At 46.9% G+C, this 21,096-nt stretch overlaps 1 protein-coding gene across 1 annotated transcript in view; it reads left to right on the top strand.

Moving 5' to 3' along the window:
* Nucleotides 1–21,096, top strand: part of LOC119397074 (uncharacterized) — a 234,188-nt gene that overhangs the window by 188,341 nt on the left and 24,751 nt on the right. The window contains exon 2 of the mRNA XM_037664513.2: nucleotides 20,638–21,007. Coding sequence (XP_037520441.1) covers nucleotides 20,639–21,007 — 369 coding nt within the window. The 5' untranslated portion in view covers nucleotide 20,638. The remainder of the gene's footprint in view (nucleotides 1–20,637; nucleotides 21,008–21,096) is intronic.

Raw genomic sequence — 21,096 nt, 5'->3', positions numbered from 1 at the left:
AATTAGCCTCGCGAATTTTCGCGCGCGAGTCTCGCGGATGGGAGCACCAAGATCTCCACCTGGAGAGGAGCACCGACACGAACTTGAGAAATTCCCGTATTGTTGCTCTAAATAAAAGCACTGGTGGCTAGAACCCGGCAAGTGATATCGTTGTGTCTCGTAATGCATTGAATATATTTTAAATACCGCTAACTTGAAAAAGTACTTTTGGTTTTGATATCTGGGCGGTGGTTTCACAGTGATGTGTCAACACAATCTAACGTGCATATAATTCACGTGGGGACAGCAACTCGTGACACACTGACAGTAGCTCTGTCGTCTGTAGCAAGTGGTGCACGTAAACGACGATGATCCCTTTATATTTTCCTCTGCGGTGGGGGCATCCGGTGCCAATCATCCCAGGAGCATCATCATCATCATCATCATCATCCGGTATGGCCCCAACAAAGGCCTCCGCGGTCGTACGGCGTTTCACTACTTTTCCGCAAGGGGAAGGGCGCATGCGCCGTGGCATCGTGAAAAGGAAGGATTGTCGGGAGGACAGCGACTTCGGAGATTTACGCATGCAGTGTTCGCTGCGTTGAGTCCACATGATAATGTCCATTGCGGTGGGGTTGGCTTGCAGATGCTGGACCATGAAAACTTTAAACTCTAACTAAAATATGTTTAAGTGTTTCCCTGCTCCAATGTGTGAATAGCGCTCACACTCTATGCCAAGGAAACGAAAAATATATTGTTTTGCGATTCATCAAAACCGTGTCAGTACTCCTTTAAATGAGCACTGACACAAAAATTTTGCATCTTGTTCTTTCCGTTGCAATAAGGAGCTAATGACCCACTTATCACGGATGGAAAGCTCGAGCGCGCGACGGTTAATTAGTTGGAGACGGCATTAAAGCGCCCAGTCGCAGTTTCGGTTTCAAAGAGCGCCGAGTGAGGCGGGAGCCAGAGTGATTTTAAGGGACCCCTGACTGTCGATTTTTGTTTGTGACATTTATGTTGTAATAAGTAGGTCTATGTCATGTAATCACAGAATGACACAGTAAATGCTCCTAATTGATGCCTAATTAATCCTAGCAGCGTTAATTATGGTCATTTTTACGGTAGGTTCAAAACTCGCGCCGAAAGAGGATAAGAAACTAGCGCCGCGCCGCGGCGGTCGCGCCTCGGGGCACGCGTGATCACGTGAACTCAGTATTGGGTGACGTCAGCCACGCGCTTGTTAAACTGCCAGTTGGAGAACAGACACACGGAGAGCTCACGCTGCCTGCCGACAAGTACCGAAGAAAGGTGACTTGTTGGGCGAGTTGGTTCATTCTTACGGTAGAATAGCGCAAATACCAAGACGAGAGAAGATGGGAGAGCCATCTTCTCTCGTCTTGGTATTTGCGCTATTCTACCGTAAGTACCGAAGAAGGAGAAGGTGGCAGGAGCAAAGAGCAAGCATGCTTCGCAATATACCACAGTGCACCGCGCATATTAGATGTGAAGCGGCGTGACCACCCTTAATGCGCATGCGCAAGCCCTCTCCACACACCTGCTCACCCTCTCCACTTCCCCTATCCACTTTCCCTCCCCCTCTCCACTTTTACTCTTTCCCCTTCTCCTCCCTCTATCCTCTTTCCCCTCTCCACTCCCCCTCTTCCCTCGCCTTCTCCACTTCCCCTCTCCACTTTGCCTCTCTCCCCTCCCCTCTCCCCTCCCCCTCTGAAACGCGGGCTCTACATGCCGAAACGCTGCTTCGCATCGCCTCAGGTCCCCTTTAGCGGGAGATGGTGTGATTTTTTTCTGTCTGTGACGTCAACAATACTTGCTTTACCTCTGCAACGTAACAAGGGGCCTACGTCTACGTCATACTAGTGGTTATGTTGATAGGAGCTCAAACTTCAGTTGAGCACTCAGGTTTACTTTAAAACCAAATTAAAATATCTTAAAGGCAACGCTCGTCACTCATAATCGGTCAGAAGTGCCCCCGCATGCAGTTCTATCAAACAACACAAGCATCTCGAGTTTCCAAATTTGGTGTCAGGGGTCCTTTAAGGTAAACATAGCTGGCTACGTGAGCATACAAAACCGCGTGCACATGAGCACCGCGTTGACAACCCTTTTCATCGAAGGCTTCCTGGGTGCTGCTACAATCCCTCTGGAGGGGGAGGAAGGAAGCAACAAGCGGAGAGACGAGGACGTTCATAGACCGGCTGGCTACCCTGTGCCGGGGGATAAAAGATGATGGAAGAGAGATGTTACAAAAAAGGAGAGCAAGAAAAGGAAAAAAAAAGAAAGGAGAATACGACACTGCTTAGAGTCTGTCTCTAAGACAAGTTGTCCTCAAGAAGCGCAATAATGCTTTCAAAGCCTTCTGTGCTGACGATGGCCTCGCCAAGGTCCCAGAACCCTTTGTTCCGACAAAGGGCGGCTATCAAGTTTATCGAACGCATAGGAAAGTTCTTGTCTTGGAGCACTGAAACGGGGACACTCACACAGAAGATGGGAGATCGTTTCTCGCAGCTGCAGTTATTGCATGTAGATTTGTTGGCCATTCCAGTCAGGCAGGAGCAGGCCTTCGTGAAGGCCACGCCAAGCCACAGGCGGCACAGCAGCGTCTCCTCAGCTCGCGATATTCCTGACGGAAGCCGGAGCTGGAGTTTGGTATTCATGCTGTGTAGACGAGCGTTGGTGAATTTCACCCGAGTTCCACTGTGCAAGTGTGATCGCCCCTGGGATACTGTAAATATCCGTGACCCTCCGAAAGTGCACTACCGAGGCAAGGAGGTCAGCCTTTGTAGTCTCGTTCAAGTCCATAAAGGAGGTCTTTCTGTTGAAAAGGTCTGCTAGGAGAGAGCACTCGCAGGGATCATGGCAGCAACCACGGTCCGTGCAGCCAACGAAAACTCGTGATGCAGTTGGCTCGTGGTTGTTTCAGTTAAAACGTAGTTGGTGTCGATGTCTTGAGGTGGGGCGTTTCGCAAGCGATTGCGCGACACGCACATTAAAATTGATTTTAAATATGGTCTAAGCCAGGGGTCGGCAACCTTTTCGGGACATGAAGCCGGAACACCGGGCGGGGTATCATTGAGGGCAAAGAGAAAAAAATGACAATACCGCACAAAAGCTGAAATAGAAATCTTTTTCATTTAGACTGGAATAGAAGTCATTCTTGTTTAATACCGAAATAGCTTCTTCACAGTCGAGTTAGAAACATTACAATGGAGGTAGGCATGACGTCGCATCGTAGTGCCTCGTGGGCCGCAGGTTGCCGACCCCTGTTCTAAGTTATATTAGCCGTTGATATTTTGTAGATAATGCGTGTGTGTTCACACAAATATATCCCACAAGCTATCTCGCCTTCGAAATTTTCTGTCAAAGCTCCTTTAAGGCTTTCGCCAAATAAAACAAAACAACAATTCCTCAAGAGTGGAGGGTCGTGACGAAGTAAGCAGAAAGAAAGCTTAAAACGCGATGCGATAATTTGCGAGCATGTAAACGAAGCCCACTAGATAAAGAAAATTCTGGAGAAGCGATAATTATTACTGCAATGAGTTGTTTTTTTTTTTGCCGTCTTTTTGAGGGTGTAGAAAAATCAGTAACGAAGCGTCCCGAACTACCCGAGCGTCGTTCAATAATTGTAAATTGCTCGCTTCGGTAAACAACACGCCTAAAACACTTTTCGCAAGCATAAAAACGCCAAGATAACGCGACAGACCATGATAAAGCCCATCAATGAAGAAAATTGAGTTTCACGCCGGTCTTGCAAGTAATCGTTTCCTCATTAAGCTCGCAAGAGGGCCCGACGGATGCGTAAGGTGACCGTTAATGACTGCCTCCTCTTCGGGCTTTTTCTTTTATTCGGACGGTTGATATTACTCGTGTTTTCCGGACCCTTAATTACCGGATTTAGAAAGCAGTGACAGAATGAAGGCTTCGCGACTCGTCCTCAGGTATTCGTGGCAGACCTGGCGGCAAAACGGCTAGTGTGAACACCAAATTCGCAATTAATTTTGCGCGTTTGCTTACATCTTCAAGTGGCACGCACCACTTTGCCGTCGTTGATCAGTTTGCTATAGAGCACATTCACTCACCAAATGAATAAGCACTCGGTCGACAACTCCGAAAGTGGGGGGCACCGCCTCGGAGAACTTCCGCGATAGCGTTGAGCAGCTCGTTTCGCAGAAAATGCGCAGTCGGCGGCGTTTTCCGAGAGCGAAAAATTCCAACGGACGGAAAGAATAAAAACCACGGTCCCAACAGGAGTCGAACGTAGGCACTCCATAGCCATCCTACGAAAGGGACAGAAAAGACAATTTTTCTCATAGGAGCAGAACGCTTTTTCGCAATTTCAAAATCACCACGCTCGACGCGAGAAAACGCGCAAAATGAAAATGCGGTTGGCGACGCCACCTTGGAATTCCCGCACCAAACGGCGTGAGCTCACTGATTTTGACGGCGTCTAATATGCATCACGTATCACGAAGCAATCATCGTCGTCATAAACGCGTATGTGCCACATAAATTGAGTAAATCCCACTACTCACCACTGCTACACTAAAAAAGAAGAACGCAACAGTTATCACAACGCTAGGGAACGGGAAAAGCAACGGCGGCTGCGAGAAGACCCCGAAGCGATGCAAGGCCTACGCCAACGACTACCTGCCCGTAGATCTGTGAGAGGTGCGAACGCTCGGTTTCAGCGCGAGCTTGTCTCTGGTTAGACATCCATCTCGTGTCTGTGACTGTATGAGAGGTGCGAACGCTTAGTTTCAGCGCGAGTTTCTGTCTCTGGAGTTTGGACATCCGTGTCGTGACATCCGTGTGACTCTGTGTGGTTTCTCTCGAACCTCTGTGCGCTGAGAATGAACGTAGAAACAACCTAGCATCACCTAGCTAAAGCCTAGCAACGACACAGAAGCAACCTAGAAACAACCTGCATCACATAGCTAAGGCCTAGAGACAACCTAGAAGCTACCAGATTAGTCTTCAGAATCGTCCACTTCCGCTGTTTCAAGGCTTGCGCGGCTTAGTGCAAGCTTCGCCAGTTTTTGTTTTTAAATGCGAAGCATTTCTTAGCGAACTTCTGCGAGTTTCAGCGTATCTATCTATCTATCTATCTATCTATCTATCTATCTATCTATCTATCTATCTATCTATCTATCTATCTATCTATCTATCTATCTATCTATCTATCTATCTATCTATCTATCTATCTATCTATCTATCTATCTATCTATCCGCCTACGACTTTGTGCTCTCCTGGCCGTTTCGTTAATCGGATGTATACCAAAATTGGTATGGAATAACATGAACGTATTACGAACATAAATGACAGGTCATAACATGAAAATCATGACATGCATGTCATGAACAGCATGATTTACATTCCACGGCCTTGGGGCTCTTGCGGCCGTTTGGTTAATTTCATATATACCAAAACTGGTATGACGTGACAAGAATTCATGGCGAACATAATGACAGGCCCTAATGCGCAAATCATGACACGCATGTCATGTGCGGCATGATTTACATGACATGGTCTCGGGGCGCTCGCGGCCGTTTAAATGAATGGATATATACGAAAACTGGTATGACAAGACATTTCGACATGACGAACATAACTGACACGTGGTAACATGAAAATCATGACATGCGTGTCATGCACGTCATGATTTACATGCCACGCTCATGACGCACTCGCGGCCGTTTTGCTAGGTTGATATACACCAAAATTGGTATTGCGCGATGTGACTGTATGGAGAACGTGAATAACAGGTGGTAACATGAAAACCATGACATGCATGTCATGTGTGTCATGATTTACATGCCACGCTCATGGTGCATTCGCGGCCGTTTCGCGGGCTTGATATACACCAAAATTGCTATTGCACGACGCGACTGTATGACGAACGTAAATTAGTGGTGATAACATGAAAATCATGACATACGTGTCATGTAGAACATCATTTACATGGCATGCTCATGGTGCGCTCGCGGCGGTTTCGCTAGATTGATATGCCCCGAAATTGGTATTGCGCGATGTGACTGTATTAAGAACATGAATAACAGGTGGTAACATGAAAACCATGACATGCATGTCATGATTTACATGCCACGCTCATGGTGCATTCGCGGACGTTTCACTAGCTTGATATACGCTAAAATTGGTATTGCGCGACGCCCCTGTATGACGTACGTAAATGAGAGGTGGTAACATGAAAATCGTGACAGGCAAGTCATGTGCGACATGATTTACATGCCACGCTCATGATGCGCTCGCGGCCGTTTAGCTCGCTTGATATACACCAAAATTGGTATTGCGCAACGTGACTGTATGGCAAACATATACGACAGGTGGTAACTTGAAAATTATGATATGCATATCATTTACGGCATGATTTACATGCCACGCGCATGGTGGACTCACGGCCATTTCGCTCGTTTGATATACACCAAAATTGGTATTGTGCGATGTGACTGTATGACGAACATAAATGACACGTCCTAACATGCGAATTATGTTATGCATGTCATGTACGGTATAATTTACGTGACACTGTTATGGTGCGCTTCCGGCCGTTTAGATAACTGGATATACACCAAAATTGGTATGGCATGACAGGAGTGCGTGATGAACATAAATGAACGGTCATGCAGTATATACACCAGAATATACGCTTCACTGGCCTGGTGTATATCACATTGTGCATGCACGCGTGCATGGCAAACATGCGATATATGTAGAACTAGATGCCATGGCGTGAATGATTTCATTTGGCTCAAAAATAAACAAAGCGATGTATGCAGCTCTTTGCTGGCTGCTTCGCATTACATCGATTCCCACAATGCGTGGGATCTGCCGGATTTTTTTTTTTTTAACAGCAAAGCTGCTTAAGGCTGTCGAAGGCGTTGGCAGGAAAACCTCGCCGAGCGATGACGTCACCATGGGTCGCCGAGGAACGCGTCAGAGGAGGAGGAGAAATAAATTAGGCAGCGTTTATTGGCGAGGCAGGATTCGAACCAGGGTACCCATGGGCCTAAGGCAAACGTCGTAACCACTCGGCTGTCCAAGCACGCTAGCGGAACAAGCATTTATGGGAACCATATGCATAGCATTGCTATGGGCGAGAGAACGAGCAAAGGGTAGAGAGAAAGGAGACAGAAGGAAAGGTAGAGAGAGAGAAAGCGTAGCATAGCCATATGTATAATAGCGAAGAGTGGGAAAGAGAAGCGACGGTCAGAAGGAGGGAAAGGAGGAAGGGAAGGCCATCAGCTTCGCTCTATCCGCACACCGCTAGTGCGTTGGTGCCCCCAATTATTTTCTTTTCATGCGTAAGAAGAATTCCTATGCCGACCCACTGAGAAAACTGTCCGTGCGTCCGTCCCCTGCCTCGTAAGACGATCGTCGTTATAATGAAATTAATGTACAAAGCACAATAAATTTTCGGTGCTGGACCCGGACACCCACGCTCCGAATTCAACTGTCCCACGCTCGTAGAATGTTGTTAATATATGGAGAGTTGTAATTGGGCGCCTGCAGCAGGACGCAGGAAACAGCTTCCCGCCTCCGCAGAGCTGCTGCGGACACCATACTAAAAATGCCTTACATCTGATCCATATGTACTGGTGGTGCAAAACCAATGCATAAAACGCTTTCTACGAAGGCTTCGTTATAGCAGAATAAAAGCTCTCTGCACGGCATGCAACTGGAGGATTGCACACACCAGGTAAATCCCGGCTCTGCCAAATTCGTGTTCCGGTGGTCGCGGGAAGTGCCTTCGTTCAAGACGCTGACGAACGCTAGGAAGATTGACTTTTGTGTGCATTCCTCAATGCCTTCCCTCGTGATCGTAAAGAGTCTGGCAGCAGATTCACATGGGCGCTGCCATGTTTGATCGGATGATTGAGTCCAGGCTGCGGCGGCAGCCGACGCGGACCGGCACGCTCCTGTTTTGGCATGCAGTTGTCGACTGCGTCAGAGCCACAAATCATTTCCTAGGAAGAGCTACAGGTTCTTTCGAGCTCATTCGTCGAGATGGTGCAATAACTACCGTGCAGAACGCCTACTAAACTATAGCTACAGTAAAGTCACACTTTTGTCCCTCTTTCTTTTCTGCAATAATATCCGTATTTACTCGAATCTAAGCCAATGTTTTTTTTTTTTCGAAAAAACGATGTGCGAAAGTGTGTGTGTGTGGGGGGGGGGGGGTCGGCTTAAATTCGAGTACAATGATTAAGTTTTTTTTTCTTCTGGCCTTGAGAATTTCGGGGGTCGGCTTAGAATCGGGGCCGGCCTAGATTCGAGTAAATACGGTACCAGTGCTTCGATAGCTGATCGTATTTTTGTTGTAATATTCATTCTTGGAGCGATGTCATTACATTCTATCTTAGCATTCTCGGTGATTGTGAATTTCCATTTCGACATATTATTCATGTAAAATACGATGGTTTTGTTTGTACCACAGCGAGGACTAATCCATCCATGTTTTGGCGTTAACGGAACACATTAGTTGCGCGTCCACGTTGCGACTGTTCGCGTAACCGTCACATAGTATCAGTTAGAACTAAGAGACAAGAAAGCCAAGGAAAAAGTAATGTTGTGTCTAGCAAAGAAAAACAAGCCCTTAAAATTGCCCTTCCTTCGTTCGTCGTATTGGCTGATAAACTAAAGAGTTGAATGTGGTTTACGTGCATATCACGAAATGTGCAGTGCAAACATATAGGTTCTGAAACAAAGGCAACGCCTGCCTTCCTTCTCTTGCGCTGCGGATTCTGTAAAATAAAAAATAAAGCGCGCTGCTATCAAAGAGGTGAGACTGAGTCAGTTACATGATGAAGAAAAGGAAGTACACCGACCACATAAAAGACTAAGAGAGCCGAAACGACGTTCCTTCTAGTCTTTTGTGTGGTCGGTGTACTTCCTTTCCTTCATGTTTCAGACGGGTTTCATGGGTCACTTTCAGCAGGGTCTTACGCCATACAAGCCAAGAAAATACTTACTAGTGTGAACGAGCATATAACAAACTTGCAACGCTGCCCCCCTCCCCTTTTTTTTTCTCTTCTGGTAGCCTGAAAGAAAATAATCACGGAATTGATCTTTTTCTGCAGAGAGCTTTTTTGTTTCAGTTAGATGATGGATGTACATATTATTCATGTTCGGCATAAAGAGGCAGAAAAAGTTCATGTGATGGCATTATTGAGTGGTACGTGTCATTTCAATGATTGGCCAAATTATGAAGAGTGCCAGCGGATCAGCTTTTAGTACAAAGATATCGCAACACAAACGGTAACGCTCTTACTCAAGTACCTGCGCGTGTTTAACATTAAAGGAGCTCCCGCGTTCGCTAAGTGGTCTCCTCTGAGACTGCGTTGTCCGCTGGAATTAACGTCTCCAAATACAACGGTCGTGACGTCAGAGGTAGCGAGAGTGAAACGATGCGAGAGAACAATTTCTTCTTGCCGGGCTTATCCGTGTGGGTGAACTGACAAAGGACCTCGCGTCAAATCCTCTTGCCGTGCATCCTTGACGTTGAGGCTTTTAATGCGAGCAGTCTTCGGGCGTGCCTCGAAAAGACGTGCCCAGCCACGGCAGTCACTCGCTCAACGTATGCGCTAAACGCACGCCGTCATTTCTCTCCCGGCGACGGCTGGACGGAACAGGTGCGAACCACAAGAAAGGGGCCCCACCATTTTGGAACCTTTTAGCGCAGGCGGCCACCTTTTCGCTGCCTTGTTGGCTTCTTTCCTGCAATTTCTCTAGAAGCCGCACGCACGGGGGAGCGAACATCTGATCGATTGCATCTCGAAAGCCATGCGACAAATAAAAGAAACGCACCGCCTCAGGCACCTTTTTTTCTCCTCCCAAAGGCAAGCGGCGCTCTCTTCAGCGAAGCATTCCCTTTGCACACCTGTACGCAAGCAACCGCCATCAGAGTGCACTGATCAGGGTCTGCAGGTTCAACCCTCTTATTGAACCTCGAAGCGCTTATCTGCTTGATTTATTCGCATTGCTGGTATTTATCGGCTGCGACACTGGCCAGCACCGGTGATATCTGCGATGGTGATAAAGGAGCCCAACATAATTAGCGAATATTAAGCGCACAAGAAACCAAACCACGAACAAGAAGGTACACATCTTTCAGCAAAAATGATCAACAAAGCAAAGAATGATTCTTGTTGAAGCAGGTGTTGTTCCCTTCCTTGTTCTGTGCTGACTAATCGTTACCGACAAAGCCGGACCCTTATCACAAGGCAACCGCGCAGCGTCCACTGAGCATGTTTCCATAACAACGGGGCCGTTAATACCGAAGCTTGGCTCTAAACAATAAAAATATTAAGGTATGTTGCCACCTTTTATTGCGATAGCAATTATATGGACACTTTCGGCTGGTTTTTTTTCGTTGCCGTTGCCGTCAGGGACCGTATATGCATATATATATATATATATATATATATATATATATATATATATATATATATATATATATATATATATGTATATATATATATATATGTATATATATATATATATATATATATATATATATATTTGGATTATTTTTCTTTGTGCCTTTTACATATGTTGTCACGTGGTCGTAACGTCAACGAAGGCAGCAGTCAGCACGTCCGGGATGAAACTCCTTATTTGGCCGAACTTGTGGCCGGGAAACTGAAAGTCAAACTACAGCAATACACTGATAGCGGCGAACAGAGCATCGACCGTCGATCAACTGACAAGCGGTCAAGCGCGTCGGCTTTCATACAGGCGCTATCGAACTTTCCAGCGATATCGCTGGTGGCGGCGTTATCTCTCGAGCTGGAACATTCGCGCGCGGCGCGCAATCTTAACGGAACGTTCTAAAACAATCGCGAAGCTTCGCGGCGCGGCCTGCGCAGCGCGTTGCCGACAGTCTTTGTGGGTGAAGCTTCAACTCATGAAAAATAAGACGCGCGGCAATATATATATAAACCACAAAGCAAAATAATTCAGAATAATTTTTTTCCGAAGCACGCAATCCAACGGGCGACCTCTCGCTTCGCAGCGCGCGGCGTTAGACGGCTAGGCCACGAGGCGTACTTCTTTCCGCAAGCTAACGGCGAGCTATTTATATATTAGGCCATTTACTTCAGCGTGCTTTCTTTGTTACCAGCGGAATGGCGCGAAAAGCGCGAGGGACGCGCTTTAAAGGTCGTCGGCCCCCTCGTTGCGACGCGCTCGCGCCTCCTGCGTCGCCAGGCGCACTTTGCCCTATAGGGCGCGCTCGCCTGCACGCGCGCTTATCTCGTGATGGGGGTGGATTGTATGTCTTGTGCTTTCACCGCGATGTCTCCGCTCAAGTTGCAGAGCGTACGAAGCGCACATCGCTCGCTGCAGCGGCCACGTTTGCGAAAGGAGCGCGCTGTTCAAACAGAAAGAATAAGTAATAACAGTGCGACAGTTGTTAGTTCGCGCTCGTCTTGTGTATACCTGTGCGTTCGTTTCGTGCGTCCTTCTCTGTTTGAGCAGCGTGCTTTAAGTGTCGAGCTGTGACATTTGATAGTTCGTGCTCGTCCCGTGTGTGTGCTTTTCGTGAATCCTTTGCGCTTGAGTGACGCGCTGGAAATTTCGAGCTGCTTTTCATTCTTCGCGTTACATTCCAATTTGTCGCTATTGCATTCATTGCATCGGCGTTGCGGCGGAACTGTGACCTTTTTTTTTTTGAAATCGTTCTAGATTTTGACCAAGAATTAATTACTTTTTGTCTGCCATAGGAAGGATGGTTTAAAAAGACAGTTCAAGAGCGTTGAGTAAAGAACCTGAAACTAATTACAATATAGTTACCAAAGTTACCCAAAATACGGCTACAATGCCAACGGTCATAACTACCAATCCTACCATATGAAACTGAAATTGCTTCGTAGCAGTAGGGCTGTGAATGTAGGCTCTGCAACGAACAAGGATCTTTGCGTTTTCATCAATATAAAATATAATATAGCGTGAAAACCAGGAAGTCTGTCATTTTAGGAGCTTGCAATTCAATTGAAAACTCGTAACATCCAAAATTATTCATCGTATTCAATTATCCTGGTTCATTGCGCAGGTTAGTGCCTCAGCAGGAAGCATGGAAAGTTTCATTAGAAAAATACCTATTCATTGAGAAGCTACGAGCTTTTGCGCAACGAAATGCAACTGAAAATCAGATTTTGGGGAAAAGCGAATCGAGTTTTTCAAACATGCATTTTCTTGTTTGAGGGGAGTCACAAAAAAAGACAACAACTTTTGAACATGACCACATAGAGACGCAACTTTTTCTGCACCGCAATTCTGGATGCCCGTACATTTTTAGAATGCGAAAAATAAATTTAAAAGAAATACGTCATTTTAAAGGGTGGCTACATACCTAAAGCGTCTTTTACAGACGTGTATCCCAACCTAAGCACGGTTTCGCGAAAGGCGCTTAGAAAAGCGCTCTCATCCACTCGAGATTGGTTTCAACAGTGACTGCACGCTGTCACTACCATCTGCTACGACCCTTTCTTGCCGCCCATCCGAGATTGAACGGTAACTTCTGGCAGATCCCGAGCATTGTGGTAATCGACACGAAGCAGTCAGCAAGCGTCGACGACTTTGTATAATCTGAGCAGTTATTTTGCGCGGGGCTACACCGTGATGCCTGAATGGTGGCTCGATCGTTGACACTATAGGGTGACTGTTTGGGCAAGACAGAAACTGAAAGACAGAGAAGATCTCTTGTGCGTTTTTAGCTGCCATCGGCACGAACGTTCGAACATCGCTTTCGTCGGAAACATATGTCAGCGGGTCCGCAGTTCACTGGCGAATTTATGTGGCTTGGATCAACGCTATTCTATAAGAGTCATACAGGCGCAATATGTATTACGTCGTCATAAGAGCGCCAACAATACACGACTCTGACCAACAACGGCCGACAGTCACCAATGCTAGGCAGCACTAACCGACAGTCAACCAACACAGCGGGTGCCAGCCAGCAGCAAGACAACAATATTGAAAATTAACGATCCCACATTTGGCCGCCGCTAGCCACCATCAGCGAGCAGTAAGACAGCACCAGGAAGTGCTGAGTCTCCACTAGGCAACTGTACACAACACAATAGGCCGGTAGCTGCGATTGGTTTTCTGGGAGTGAACACTATAAATATTATGGCATGTTTGCATGCTCCATGATATGCAGTTATTTATGCAGTTCACGTCATTCCATTCATGACATGCCATGCCACTGATGTCACGACATGGAAATCATTACCACACGTTTGTCATGCATGTGGGAAGGACTTGGTCCTGAATGCTTTACAGGACCCGGATGTTAGTTTTCCCTGCGTTGGAAAGCACTGGCGTGCTAAATCGCAAATACCCCAAACAAGAGCGCCCCGCACAGTTGAAACATAAATGGCACGGATGTGGCCCACGTTTTACCGGCGAGGAATTTCATCACGTGTGCAATAGAGGCGAGTCTCTTCTTCGAGGGCGAGATGTGAGCACTCCACGAAAGGGGTTACCTCGGTGTGCTCACACGGTGGGCCACTGCCAAAAATCCCCCGATTACGACATATATAACTGTCGACACACTCCGGGCGCATATTCGTCACATTTCCTGACCACCACCTCGCTAGCTTAACACAAGAAGGCCCGAAAGCAGAGTTTTCCAAAGTCGTTGCGGGTATATCCAGCTTTCCATCTCGTGGAAATTCTCGCCTGCAATCATGTCTTCGGCCTGAAAAGACCCCCTGTGCACCTTGAAGTGACCGGGATATCTAAACAGGGGAACCTGTCATCTGCAGCCCCCAAGCAGATCTCATTGGACCTTTTGGATACGTCGTACGCTAACCGAATTCAGGATTACACGGACGGTTCGGTCTCGGGAAGTTCGACGGGCGCCTTTGTGGTGCCATCTCGATCGATCGTCGTCAAGTTCAAGACCTCACACGTCACAACATCTACGGGCTCGAAGCCGCAATAGAATTTATTATACAAGAATCTCTTGGTAAATGGGCCATATTCTGCGACTCAAAGGCCGTCCTCGAAAGCGTGCCAAGTCTACGACGTGGGAACTACCATCATTTGGTGCCTCATATGAACGAAATTTGTCATCGCTTCGCTAATCAAAGACATTACACAGTCTTAATGGCTGCCGGGACACTGTGGGATCAGTGGTAACCACCATGCCGACGACGCTGCCCACGATGGAGCGCCCACGCAGTGCATACCCTTGTCACGAGTAGACACTGCAAGAGAACTTGGCCCCATCGCGCATAACGACACGCTAACGCACTCGAATTCTCCGCTAAACTCCAATTGTCGCCCACAGAAGCTTGATTCGTTGCTACGGCTACAGCTACCAACCGAGATTTCTCGACGAGACGTTACAATGCTGCGCCGGCTGTGGGTCGGTGTAGCGTTTACCACCTCATTCAGCTATCGCATTGGTATTTGGTATGGCATATTCATCATTCTCGCGATATATCTATCTATCTATCTATCTATCTATCTATCTATCTATCTATCTATCTATCTATCTATCTATCTATCTATCTATCTATCTATCTATATATATATATATATATATATATATATATATATATATATATATATATATATATATATATATATATATGTGTGTGTGTGTGTGTGTGTGTGTGTGCGTGTGTGTGTGTGTGTGTGTGTGTGTGTGTGTGTGTGTGTGTATGGAGAGAGAATTAGCGATATGTTGGTAGGAAAAATTTAGCGCAAAATGACACAAGGAAGAGAAGGGAGGACACAACACGCGCGCTCACTTTCAACAAAATTTTTTTGTTGTTGTTGAAAGTTAGCGCACGTGTTGTGTCTTACCAAAAAGGCCGAATTTCTCCCCTTATATTGGTAGATTCCACTTAGCCGTTATATGTTGAAGTACGATATATGGCATAGTTACCAAGAGTATGCGGTGGTTAGGTAGATTTGCCGCTAGTTAGTTAAAATCTGCTTGTTACTGGAGGTGCACGAAAGCAGAATTTAAGAACGTCGTCACGAGGAAAGAACAGATGCAGTTCAAAGTGACTTTGTAAATATAGCAGCAACGCCCTAGGAGAATAACAGATAAAGGAAGCGCGTTATGAGAGCCACTGGACTTGTTACTTTCTAGCTTTAGCACTAAGTTTAGAACAGCATCGCGTGACCCAGTGAAATGATCAGTTCTAGAAGCTATGACGCATTATAACGCAGGAAGTTCGCACTTACCTTGAGTAAAAAACGAATTGAAAATGTGAGTTAAAGCCAGAGGCAATTGTATCCGCATTATTAGTAGATTCATTAATTGAAAATGTGGTGTTATTGGCTGATAGTTTAGATTGCCAAAACGTCTTCTGGTTGGTGTAAAGGGGGCCCGAGTAATCATCGAATGGCTTCATTGAAATGACCTCACGAATTGACCGCCGCAAAAGTTTTTAGAATCCGTCGAGTACGGGCGGAGCTGCAGGGATTTCTCGCACGCTTTAAGGGGACACTGTAGGGCGAACGGGTTGTCGTGGTTTCACTTGTACACTGCACGCATTAGTTGCGCGTCAGTGGCGCTTGCGGCAAAAGAGATAGCCTTTATGTCGCTATGGAGCCTTAGTACGTCAGGATGGCGATATCGGTTTTATTTTTCATGTATAGGTATTCGTGTTTCTTCGAATAAATTTCAGTTGATAGTTCGCGCTCGTCTGTTGTAAGTGTCTTCTTCTAGTCCCCGTGTTTATTGCGCAGCGTTTTTTTTTTTCATTCAATATGTTACCCCAAATCGCCCACATCAAGCTCCATCTGCTTGGTTTCAGCTTTATATATCGGCAACTGTTCCATACTTTATTGTAAAATTTTGCATGCTCAATAAGAAAGCTTCTGGATTGCATCTGCGTTATCTTTACCGTGTGGCCTTTCTTACTTTTTTTTTGTAGTTTAGTACCATATTTTAGACCGTGCTCTATAAAATTAAATGTACCTTTTCTCAGAAACTAAGAAGTGTATGACCGTGAAGTCTGGCTCGCTAATTCCGCATGACATTGGTATTAATCCCTACCTGTAAGAACGGGCTCCTCTATTTATCTCACACGCAAAAAAAAAAAAGTACTGCCCTCACTTGTTCGTGCCGCAAGAGAGCCTTTCCAATTAACCTCTTTTTTCCTAATCATAACTTAAACAGTTTTTCAAAGTTTTAGATTAAGACTATTCAGAAGAAATTGAAGTATAATGTGAGAAAGAAAATTGCCCCGCCACGGTGGTCGAGTGGTTAGGGCGCTCGACTGCTGACCCGAAGGTCGCGGGATTGAATCCCGGCCGCGGCGGCTGCATCTTCGATGGAGGCGAAAATGTTTGAGGCCCGTGTACTTAGATTTAGGTGCACGTTAAAGAACCCCAGGTGGTCGAAATCTCCGGAGCCCTCCATTACGGCGTCTCTCATAATCATACCGTGGTTTTGTGGCGTTGAACCCCAGGTATTATTATTATTATAATGTGAGAAAATTTTAACACGATCGGTCAGGTAGTTTTTCAGGAAAGGTAAATCAAGTTCATCAAACCTTTTAGAAAACTGATCGTGAGAAAAACACGCTTTTATGTTTAGAAAAATTGCAGGACACTTTGTAAATTCCAAAGTGTGTTCAGCGAAAGCCTCTGGCCATTCGACTCCGCCGACGGACAGTTGCGCAACGCGCAACTGTTGCGAGTTGACGGGCAGACGCCGCCGCCGCATTGCGCAACACGCGTTGGAAGGAGCAACGCGCAACTGTTGCTATGCAACGCCGTGACATCACGTGATTGCTGAGATAGTGTGATGGGGACAGGCCACAGCTAGCACCGAGCCAGGGCACGGACGGACGGGCTAGGCTACAAAAGCGTTTTGGTGGGAAAATTTGCAATCATAAAGTACGAAACTGGTAGGAAGTGAATATGTTCAACCGATATAGCGTTGCTTATTATTTAAAAAAAATACATACACGCAGAAACAATGATGGAAAAGAACCTAGCGCGGTTTTTGGCGCCATTTTTAAACGGCTTGGAGCACTCGCGCTCGCCAGTTCACGGTTTTGCTCCACAGAGTGTGTATTATAGTTTAGTAATAAATGTGTATTTTATATTTTAGTGTTTTGCTGGATCTACGCTACCATACCCCCTTAAGCGCCCTCTCTCCCCTTTCGTACCAGCAAGCAGAGGGGAGATGACAAGGGGGCAAGACGATGCGTTCGTTCGTCAGCGCCCATCATTACCTTGAGCACTTTATTTTTCTTTTTTTTTCTTTTTTTTCATCGAGCGCACGTCTTGCTTTCAGTGTGATCGCGAGCGGCTGCGTCACGCGGCGGCCGCGGTAAGTATGCAGCTCACAGTGCTCAAATCAACCAATGGCCGTGGACTGGGGTTTACGGCATAACTTGTCGAGAGAAGAGGGAGCGATTTTTAGCTGACATTGAGGATTAATTGTAAACTCCAGGCCCCGCCGTAATGTTTGGCTCGCGTGTTCTCCGGAACGATCGACGACCGATCGGCAACGTCAGAGTCCTTCAAAACTTTTCTGGTCGCGAGACTACGGCCTCAATTTTATAAGGAGCCAGCGTCCGGCGCTAGCGGCGCAACTGTGCATGGGAGGGCATGTAAGCGCTGCTGCCGCTGTGGTTGTGCGCGGGGCAGCCAAACATCGGCAACAGTCGCTTCACTTGCACGTATAGCTATGCTTGTAACACTGTACTTGCGTGCCTGAATGTGTGGTATGAAATGAGCACCCGAGCGAAAAGAATAACCGCGCAAAGCGCGCGGCGGTTTCAGCCTAAAAGACGCAAGAATAACCACCGTGTGAACATATAAGGCACGGCGAAGTGGGAGACTACGTTTGAGGGCCTTTAACCAAATGTAAGTACACGGAGATTTTCTTTTTTTCACCCCGAGCGAAATGCTGCCGCCGTGGCCTGGTGAGAGCCGTTATTCGCAACGCTTGAATAGGTTACAGTTTTTAATATTTGCCGGAAATTATATGGCGCACACTCGCAACAATGCCCCAGCGGTGCCACTTGTAGAAAGAGGCAAAAATCTGAGCTGTTGCACACACATTCAACCGCAGGAAATCGCGAATTATTGATTGCGCACAGCGCCAGATTGTTCGACCAGCACAGCTGCTCAATTTTCTGTTAAGCATTGACAACTATTTTAACAGAAGATCAATAAATCATAACTGCAAAGTGCTGCTTCGGTAGAACTACTCGGTCTAACAATCAAGAAAATAAAACTGAGGTGCTTCACGAGCCATAAATTTTTTTCCAAAGCGATGCCACTTCTGAACGAGATTTAGATGGATTTAGGTGCGTCGTAATCATGTCGTAGTTTTGGCCGTAAAACTCGAGAAATTATTATCTAGAAGGTGGTCTTTAATAGAAGCGTCAGTAAGCCCAGCACTTAATCGGGCTTCTTGTATTTCCGACGCAGAAAAGGCGAGTTAGATATTTGGTTTTTAATGCCCAATAAGTTATAAGATTTTTATTGGATTACAAAGGGCCAAAATGTTGAATCCTTATATTCTTGCCATCTCGAAAATCGGAATAGAAGCACAACAATCTTATCAATCAACCAGGATTACATGTTGGAGCGAGACCAACAAGCATGTAGTTTGTGAAATAAGAGAGACAGCGAGGAAAACGAATAACTTTGTTAAGTGATATACGAAACACAGATAATGAGCGGTCGTATTCACCATTGGAATTGGAATCGCTGCTCGACAAACCGGCTTCTGGTTGGACACGGAACCAGTCGTGTTCGGCATCGTCGTCGTCCCCCACCTCAGCTGTCTCGAAAAATAACGCCGCAGATGCAATGAAAGGACCACAATCATCAGCACCGATGCCTCCTGTGGCACGCCGCGTTTCGGCAGCACATAAAGCTGCCTCATAGCGTGACCACGACGTTTCGCGACCTTAAAAAAGGTATTGAGGGACTCTGGTAACGTTTTCTGACCGTGCTCAAAAAGTGTTGCAGGGCCCCTTTAAGAAGCTGACTTGTATTTAGCACGAAACTGCTCGCTGAAAAGAGCAAATTTAACATGGTCACCTCTGTGTTTTGATCGTTGTAGTCTGTTCACCCATCGTGAATGTAATATGCATCTCGTTATCCATTGCATCGTTAAGCTTTTCTTCACTCTTTGAACGAGAACACAACGCTGAACACACCGGTGAACAATGTTTTCGACAAACAACACTCAGTCAACAACACCACAACTAGCACTCATGTACTGACCACGTAGCCGAACCATGAGACTGAAGCTGCTAGAAGAATAAGAATGGGGTGCAGCACATTCAGCAGGCATTCTCAAATCATGAGTGGTAGTTGAGACCTCAAGAGAGAGCCGTATAGCAGCTGCATCTTAGCGGTGTACGGAGCAGAAACCTGGAGGCTTACAGAGAGGGTTCAACTTAAACTGAGAACCATGGAAAGGAAAATGGTAGGTTTAAGGGACAAGAAGAGAGCAGGGAACAAACTGGTGTTAAGGACATCTTACTCGCAATAAAGAAGAAGAAACGGGCATGGGCAGGGCATGCAGCACGTGAGAAAGATCAAGAGGGTTTCGACTTGGCCTTGTTGGTGATTCAAATTGATGGGAACTGTTGCGCACAAAAGACGGTCATCGTCTGTCTATCTTGTTCCTTCTTGTGTCCCGTCTTTTGTGCGCGACAGTTCCCATCAAGGTGAGAAAGATAACCGCTGGTCCTTAAGAGTGACATGACACACTGGATTCCAAGAGAAGGCACGAGGGAGATACAGAAAGCTTGGTGGGCAGATGAGATTAAGAAGCTTGCGGGCATAACGTGGCCGCCGCAAGCACAGGTGCGGGATGAACATGGGAGAGGCCTCGGCCTGCAGTGAGAGCAGTCAGGCTGACGACGGTGAAAGGAGCCGCCCGACGCAATGTCTGCTTTCATAGCATGCTGCAAGCTATGGACTTTAGGAGCATTTCGGCAATGGGCCTCCTACGAGTCGTTATGGCTGGGCACCCGAAGAATTTTTTTTCGGTAATTTGCGTGGCATTAAGTCGCGTCTTATAAAAAAACGATCAGTCGAACACCAAGCTTAACTCAGGCAAAAATAAATGTACAGTCGCCTGCGGCGATAAGGCAGAGAGGCCTGTGAAGGCCCCCGGAAAGCGAAAAAATGCCCACAAGAATGATACACTGCTCAGTGTTATAATTGTCAGAAGCTTAACAGCGCAACAGATGTACATGAAAAACATGACATGTTAGACGCAGAGCCAAATGGTATTAGCCCGGTACCCCCCCCTCCCCCCTTACCACCACACCCCTTGATGAATAAAGTTGTCACTCACTCACTCACTCACTCACTCACTCACTCACTCACTCACTCACTCACTCACTCACTCACTCACTCACTCACTCACTCACTTACTCACTCACTCACTCACTCACTCACTCACTCACTCACTCACTCACTCACTCACTCACTCACTCACTCACTCACTCACTCACTCACTCACTCACTCACTCACTCACTCACTCACTCACTCACTCACTCACTCACTCACTCACTCACTCACTCACTCACTCACTCACTCACTCACTCACTATTGGCCCGGGTAACGACGCGGCGCCGAGTTTGTCATAGACCGAGCGTGAATTGCCCCGCAGGATGCGGACGCACCCGGTGGGCCCATGGCTGGTGCTGGTTCTTCTCGCGAGCGAGGCGGCGCTGGGTGCGCGCGTCGGGAGCAAGCCCGGCCTGGACCTGTCCGACCTGTGGAAGCGGGGCCCGCTGTCCCTTCGCAGCCGCGCGGGCCCGCTGCCCTCGCTCAGCATGCACAACCGGGACCACATGCCTTCACTGTCCATCGTCTCACCGCTGGACGTGCTGCGTGACAAAATGATGCAGGACATCATTGAGCGCAGCATCAAGAACAAGATCCAGGCCAACGACAAAATTCTCAAAGATCTGGGAAAGCGCAGCGCGCCACAAGATAGCCTGCTACAACGCACCGACGACGACCGGTCGTCCTTCAAGGTGAGACATCTGGATATGCCGACCACGCATCAGTTGTGCATGCAAACCTATAAAACTCGGTGCAACCCCCCCCTTAGAATGACACTGCT

Source organism: Rhipicephalus sanguineus, chromosome 6 (assembly GCF_013339695.2).
Source record: "Rhipicephalus sanguineus isolate Rsan-2018 chromosome 6, BIME_Rsan_1.4, whole genome shotgun sequence".
Classification (NCBI taxonomy): domain Eukaryota; kingdom Metazoa; phylum Arthropoda; class Arachnida; order Ixodida; family Ixodidae; genus Rhipicephalus; species Rhipicephalus sanguineus.
Note: the sequence above shows the minus strand (reverse complement) of the source record. Positions and strands in the feature narration are given on the sequence as shown.